The sequence below is a fragment of the Cyprinodon variegatus genome, unplaced genomic scaffold (assembly GCF_000732505.1).
Source record: "Cyprinodon variegatus isolate N-32 unplaced genomic scaffold, C_variegatus-1.0 Scaffold37, whole genome shotgun sequence".
NCBI classification, from domain to species: Eukaryota; Metazoa; Chordata; class Actinopteri; order Cyprinodontiformes; family Cyprinodontidae; genus Cyprinodon; species Cyprinodon variegatus.
In genome coordinates, this window is record NW_015150490.1 from 1384209 (window position 1) to 1391932 (window position 7724).

The window sequence follows — 7724 nt, forward strand, 5'->3', positions numbered from 1 at the left end:
AGAGGGATTGGAGGGACATGCTGAGCCTCCAATCCCTGCTTTGAAGTAAATTCTCAGGCCAAAGTTTCTTAACAAGATTATAAAAGAAGTATTGTGGCAAAAAAAAAAAATCTAATTGTCATAAAAAAAACAAAACAGAAGACAGAAATAGAAGGACCAAGAACTTCTTTTGTCCCAGACCGCCATCATGACAGTCCTCATTTTGACTTAAGGGCTTGCTGCACAGATGGTGGCACCCTGTTGACGTAGTAATCATGATTGCGTAGTGTAGCAAGAACCCCTGCAGAGTTCATGTGCTTTACATCTGCATTATAGCAGTAAGTATTCCCAAACATGTCGGTCAGTCTTCCTGTACCAGGAAAAAAAAACAAACAGATGAGACCATTTATCCTTAACATCATCATTTACAGAAAACCTCTTTTGAATGCTTAAAAACCTTTGTTACCTCCGACAGCATGTAGTATTGCCTCTGGAGCACAGGTATCCCATTTTTTACACCCTGGACTGGCAAAAACATAGGCAGAAGCTTTCCCTTCAATGAGCTGGATTATCTGAAGAAGGGGAGTCAATTAGCTGGAGTTCTTAAAATATAAACCAAATCTCTTTTTTGTGCAATAAGGTCACTGCAATAAAACAATAACAATAGATATTTCAAAAGACACCTCATCAATATTAATAGAAAATATTATTTTTTTATAATACTTTAAATGATTTCACTGAACTTTAATCCAGAACTACAAAGCATTCTGGGTGATGTAGGCAGAGGAAATAATCTAAACTCTCGACTTATTGATATTGAAAGAACAAATGTCTCATCGGGATTTGCTCCGTGATCAGAGGAAAGGTTACTTGGCGCAGAACAGTTGTGAAAATTTGAAGTTCAGTTTAATATAATACAACTCTGTGAATAGTTCCGTCTGAAATTAATGAAAATAGTTGTTTTAATGGTTATTGAGTCAGATATGTGGCGGTAATGTTTGGTTTATCTAAAGGTTTTAATCTGTTACTGTGTAAATGAGTTTGGCTGTAATTTAAGGACAGATTCTAATAGATCTGCAGAGTGGGAACTATAAATCTGATAGGAGTTTAATTTTTTTATTGTTGTTTTGCACAATATGCTTAACTAAGTATTTTTTGTTGTTGAATATTAGAGATTTTGCAGATATATTTTGTAGATACATTGTTTAGATTTACTTATATATTTCTAACCCTTTTATAGAATAGAATAGAAAATCCCTTCATTGTCCCACAATGGGCAAATTTACAGCAGCAAAAAGATTATTGAAAATGGTCACACAAATAAGGACCTTAGAAAAATGTATAAGAATAACATAATAGGGAAGAGTTAAAATATAAAAAATAAAATTCTGTAAAGTGTTTTAACAATATAAAACTGGAGAATAAATAACCAATATGCAGCTATGGACATTTTTACAATAATGGATATTTGAAAATAGCAGCAACATCAGAGATGTGCAAAATGACAGCAGCAGGTTATTTAAATGACTAAGGTTTCTATCATTACATTTGATTTTATTTGTTCCTGCTCCCGGTGGTTGGAACCTTTATTCCACTCTGGATTCTTGTGAGTGTAGTCTTTGTTCACTTTAACTTTTTAAAAAATAAATAAATAAACAAACAGTTTTGAAAACCTCGGTATTCATTCTTTTCCTGCTTTGTGTGTCAACTTTCACGGTTGCTAAGCAACAGAGCATACGGCGGTAAAACCCGCCGAAGGGTGGACCTGTTCGAATTTACAGACAGAACTCTTCCGGCCTCCTTATTTTCAAGGACTTCGAAGGATCCAGTCTAGGTAGACCGCGTCCTTGGAGGATGCAGCCCAGGTTTTCGAACAGAGCCTCTGATTAAGAACAGGGCTGCCTGCACTGACGCGGCTCAGGGATTACGTCACACGGAGCGTCGTGCGCAGTGAAATCAGGACATTTCCTCACTTTCTAAAAAAAAACCGGGACGCCCGGGACAGGACGTGAAATACGGATATGTCCCGGGAAATACGGACGTTTGGTCACCCTAGTTTTAGCTTAAACTAAAAAAACGAATCAATATTTATAAATATCAACTATTAAAGCTGCCAAACCAAGGAAGAAACTGGGCTAAACTCCTGCAGAGCAGAAATAAAGAGCTGACGAAGCCCCATCTTTCAGTTGAAGATCTTACTGCTGCGAACAAACAAGGTAACAGGAGCTAGCATTCTTCTTCATCCCTTCTCTGGTGGCTATATGTAGAGCTCCCCCTACAGGTTTAGTAGTAGACAATTCAGTAGATATCAGTGGCTTATAGCCTGTGCGGCTTATATATGTACGTTTCCAGTTTTTTTGTTGTTGTTTTTTTATTCAGTGTGCGCAGCTTATAGTGAGGTGTGCTCTATAGTCCAGAAAATACAATATTAGCTTTATTTTTAAACCAATCTCCAAGCAGATCTGTAAATTCTGATCCTCCTTTAAAGCTTTATGTCCAAATAAATGAAAGTGTGCTAACATGTTCCCCATTATGTACGTTTACAACATCTAGAGCACTTAAAAGTCGTAGGGAAGCAGCTGTTCCAACCGTTGCATTTTCGAATTCTCCCGAGTGGTGCCCAACTTTACACTAGTGTATAGAGTGAATGTGATTGGTCGTTTACCAAGGGGGCGGGATTGTTGTGGCGGAAGATTTGCAAGCAAGTTCGGTTGTGGCCGGTGTCTCAGAAGCATCTTGCTAACTAGTTAGCAACTTAGTGCTAGTAGGTTCCCAATGGGAAATTACATTGGGACCAAGTAGCACTAAATTGGTGACTTAGAAACGACGCTGTCAAGGAACGCTATGGACAGCGGAAACATGCAAAAGGAGGAGAGTTTTGTGTCGGAGTTCATGGATGAGTCTCCTCCAGCATACATTTTTTATTATAGGAGGAAAGCGGGGACGAAGATGTTCTGGAAGATGACACCAGGGCGGCAGAAGCTTGGTTTGGTGTAGAAGGCTTACAGCTGTACATGTTTGAGCCTTTCTCTCACAATGCTGCCAGTTCTGTTAGCTCTACGCCTGCTGAAGACACAGACGTCCATCCCCACGACCACTGGGACGTACTCAATGGTAAAGCAAATGATTCTTATTTCTTATTTCAACCATTGCGTATATTAGCTTCTAAAATATGAATCAAGATGCTATGACCGAATAAATGTTATTCACAGACTATCGTTGATATACGATTGGCCGGATTTAGGTGTACAAGCTGACATATAACTAACTGGCCTGCATAACATAGCGAAAAATCCCAACAGATTTTAAGACAGGATTTTTTTTTTAAATAGATATTTTCTAAATTTTGGGACAATATAGTCTGATAAAGAGTACATTTATGTACATATTTAAACCAGAATGATTTGACATTCAAATATGACTTCCCTACAGCTTTAAGCTTCAAATCCGACTCACCTTGTTCCCAGCACCCCCTACTCTTATAACTTCGTGAGGCTCCATGGCGTTAACACAGTCTGTCACTGTCTTGTTGCTATGGGAACGGGTGGTGGTGACAATTCGCTTATCGGCTGGAACTTCCCGCAGCTCGAACCCAAATGCGCCCAATCCAAGCATTCCCCACATCGTTCTCCCTAAAGCTGCTCCTGATCCAAGCTGGTGAGAAAGGCACCAAAACAAGTGAGTGGTGCATCTTTTAAAGCAAATATGCAGATATTTCACAGTCTGGTTTGAACCTGGTAGTTGTAGAATGGCTGGTTGATGACGCCGGCAATTGCTCTGCCTTCATAAGCAATACCAATGAGAACTGTCACGTTGTCCAACAGCCCTAAATCCAGAAACGAGAAGTTTAGTTGAAGTAAAAAGGCTATATTACCACCTTTTGTCTGACTGGGAAATAATTCTGAAGTGGCCATTAAAAGTGCACATTCTACACTGCCATACAGATAGCTGTGCCGTGAGTCTTGTTCAACCCTTTCAGTGGTTTCTGGACAACATCTTGTAGATGGAGACACCTTGAAGCTGAAGGCAGCAAAGAAAGGACAATAGAGAGGAAGGTAGCAGAGGAGCCCAAGGAAACAAAAACAAACGCAAACGCTATGAAAGTTATGGTGTAGCAGTGAGGAAAGAGAACCAAACCAATCAAACTAACTGGTGCACACAATAATTAGCAGCCAAAAACTCCTGGGGTAATTAAAATCTGTGGATACTTGATTTTTTATTTATTTTTTTTAACCCTTTTTGGCTTCATTTTGCCGTAAGATTTATTTTATCATCAAGAAGAATTTTGAGAAAATGCTTAAAAAATAATTAAAAAAACCCCACTGACCTTCAGTATATTCCTTTGTGCCATCAAGGGGATCCACCCAAACAACTAGCTGTGAATCACACAAACATTTTACAATCAGACATGCATACGGTAAGGAAGGACATTTTAAACCCTCTAAGAACTAAAAAAAAAATTATGTAAGCATTTTCTCTCCTACTTCTTCTTCTTTGAGTGCCTTATAATCTTCTGGACAGCTTTTCTGAAGGATTTCTTCTGCTTGGCCACTCTCAATCAGATCCTCCTGCACCTCCTCAGACGGAAGATCCTGCAAACAACCGAAAGCAAAAATGCATTTTATTGTGCTGATTTAACATAATAAAGTTTTATAAATGACTCAGTACTCAGTTACCTCCTCTCCAATGATGGTGATGTTGGGGAAACTTCTGTACAGTGAGGCACAAATGCTTTTCTGTGCCAGTCGGTCCGCGAGCGTCTGGAGATCATTAGCTCCTGTCTGTGCAAAAGATACAAAAATACATAAAAATCAATTTAAAACTAGTTAATTTCTCCACTGGTCTGTCCTTCCAAATAAATCTAGACAGCTCATACCTTTTCTACGATGCCAAGCTCTCCGCTGTGAAGCACCTTCCTTACTATGGCCCCAGCCTTTTCAGCCACTGAATAAGCCGACGCCACCAGCCGCATCACCACAGCAGGATTACCAGACATTTCTCTGTAGTTGATTGCCGGTAACTCTTAAAGAACCTGAGAAAAGTCAAATCATGAATACTTTAGCTTGAACATTTCATTGGTAAATACAGAAACTTTATCACATATTCAAATAGGATTCTGACCAAACAGCAAATCAAATAACAGAACATTTTTACATCTGTAACAGAAAACAGTACAGAGCATGTTAAGCTACCTGATGCTTGTTAAAGAAGTTACTACGAGTTAAGTATAGCAGGTGTTCAAAACATTCAAAATAACTGGGTTACTTATTTTTCAAACTGTGAACATAGATAGAAAACTTTTAAACAAGACATTTATTTTATAACAATCTTTTTAAATAAATGTCTTGTGTAAAGTCTGTTAGAAATTGGAGACTGATACACAGCAGAATGCAAGGAACAAAGCTTCCTTTTAATTTAGACACTTGCAAGTAGAGAGCTCACAGTTACACAAAATCTCTCAGTGAGCTCTGACTGGGGTGGCTCATTCCCCCTCTACATTTAGATCACTTTCGTGCGTAAAAGAGGTTACAAAACATTAACAGAAACTCTTTTACACAACACAATGGTTTCCACACAACTGACCTCTTGAGGTGTTTCATAGTAACTGTTTTACTAATTGCTCTTGCTTGTTACTGTTTAAACAACACCTATTTCTTCTTTTTTTTAACAGTGTCCTATCTGGCAATGTGGCAATAAGAATAATTGTCTTGATACCAAAAAGAGCCCAACAGATTTTACTTTCACAAGAGGAGCAGTACGGCTATCGCCATAGTGTTCCACTTGTTTTATGCATATAAATTGCTTAATTATAATTATGCAGGGAGTTTTACAGATTATATGGACACTGCAATGTAGGTAGAACAGGAAAGGGAAACAGAAAAAAAGGAGAAAAGATGAAAGAAAGAGGAGATAAAAGGGAGATAATGATAAAACATATTCAGTCTACTTCATCACCTGCAAAGAGATGTAAAAAGGACAGCACAACCAACGGACATGTTACAAGACATACAATAAAGTAACACCTAGATACTATTGCTGAAGTATAAGTAGCATTATTTAATCTGACATGTACTCTGTGTTACCTGAAGATAAGAATATGGGCTTTCTGTATGGAAGTGAATCTCTAAGTACATGGAACCAATAACCAATGTAAACAACACCTATTTCAAACTGACCATTCCCAGCTTCTGCACAGATGTTTATCCTGTTAAGAAACTCTGCTAAGTTTCTACAAGGTCATCTTACACCCTTGTGACCTTCAACAAATATACTGTAAGCTTAAAAAGAAAGATGTAAGTTGAACACCCAATTTTAACTTCACACTTGTTTAAATCGATATGAGCTAGACTGGATGAGTGAGAACAGTCAATAAAGAGAATAAGAAATGGATAATCAGTCCCAATGATTCGTACTCTGGGTCGATATCAGCAGCAGGCTGCTAGGGCTGCAACTAACGATTATTTTGCAAATCGATTAATCTGTCAGTTATTTTTTTGATTAATCGATTAATAATCGGATAGTAAAAGGTTCTATAAAGAAGACTTTTGGCAAAAAGAACCAGTTGAAACTAAATCTTTTCCTCCTGAGGAGTCCTGTATAGAGCATATTATCAGACAAAAAACTTTTTTTTTTTTTTTATCTTAAATGCAAAATGTTTATATTTTTTTTTACAATTTTGGTATAGTCCCTGCTGAAGGTGGGTTGCTATGTCAGCTTAAGGCATGTTTTACAGTCTCTTTACTCCAGTTAACGATTAATCAATTAGTAAATTAGTTGATGATTATTTTGATAATAGATTAATCACAATTAATCCAATCAATTTTCTCACCTATATTTCCTTCCCTTTTTTTACAAGAACCACTTTTAATATGCAGCCCTACAAATTTAAATAATCAACTGAACCTGAGTTTAATACAGGATGCATGTAACTGACTCATAATCTAGTCTTTATGATTGGATTGAATTTGCTTTCTTGGCAAGTACTTTTAGATTACATACATTGTGAATTTGAGCTGTATAAATAAACTGAACTGAATTTAACTTATGACAGCTAAAAAAATATCACAAGACACTGCCCTTAAAATGCCGAGCAACAACATCTTACAACAGACCAATAAAATCTGTGGGTATAACAAACAAGAACTGATTAAACACAGCACAGCTGCTCATAATTACTTTCCCTCTGGACCCTGTTAATCATCAATATCCTAAAAGAAAAATTGCCTATTATATTTACTCTCTTCACTTGCACACTTATTTAACTACATCAGATACGTGCATGGATCCACAAACAGACTGAGCCTTATGCAGATCGATAAACTTATCTTGTCTATATAGTCCATTAACATGAACACACAGTTGTATATGAGCTTGTGCAGCATGCAAGGTGGCAGCAAAAACACAGACAAATATTTGACTAAAACGGCTTTTTTATTAATCTTATGCTACAGTAAGTATTTTATAGTTTTTTCTTAACACCTCTAAATACAGGTGTTGTAACAGGATAATAATATGCTCCAAAAAGGTAACATCTTTTGTATCTTTAGTAATTGCTGAATTGTTAAATGGAGCATAAAGACTCTAAAATATGCCATAAATTATAAGAGCTATCTACATAGAAGCCAACCAAAATTGTAAAAAAAAAAATTAAAAACTTGTGCATGCACTAAAAGTGTGATCGAGGTTATTTTTTCAATTTATTTTCACACTGGACTGGACTAGAAACCATTTGTGTCAAAAATAGC

At 37.1% G+C, this 7724-nt stretch overlaps 1 protein-coding gene across 2 annotated transcripts in view; it reads right to left on the reverse strand.

Moving 5' to 3' along the window:
- Positions 1 to 121: 121 nt before the first annotated feature.
- The window catches only part of bpnt1 (3'(2'), 5'-bisphosphate nucleotidase 1), an 8495-nt gene continuing 892 nt past the window's right edge, over positions 122 to 7724 (reverse strand). The window contains exons 2-10 of one of the 2 annotated variants that reach the window (XM_015405335.1): positions 4856 to 5011; positions 4656 to 4760; positions 4464 to 4571; positions 4307 to 4355; positions 3922 to 3999; positions 3714 to 3805; positions 3436 to 3633; positions 446 to 551; positions 122 to 349 (exon numbers count right to left, since the gene is read on the reverse strand). In XM_015405335.1, the coding sequence (XP_015260821.1) occupies positions 198 to 349; positions 446 to 551; positions 3436 to 3633; positions 3714 to 3805; positions 3922 to 3999; positions 4307 to 4355; positions 4464 to 4571; positions 4656 to 4760; positions 4856 to 4975 (1008 nt within the window). In that variant the 5' untranslated portion in view covers positions 4976 to 5011 and the 3' untranslated portion in view covers positions 122 to 197. The remainder of the gene's footprint in view (positions 350 to 445; positions 552 to 3435; positions 3634 to 3713; positions 3806 to 3921; positions 4000 to 4306; positions 4356 to 4463; positions 4572 to 4655; positions 4761 to 4855; positions 5012 to 7724) is intronic. The other variant, XM_015405341.1, reaches the window with a different exon arrangement.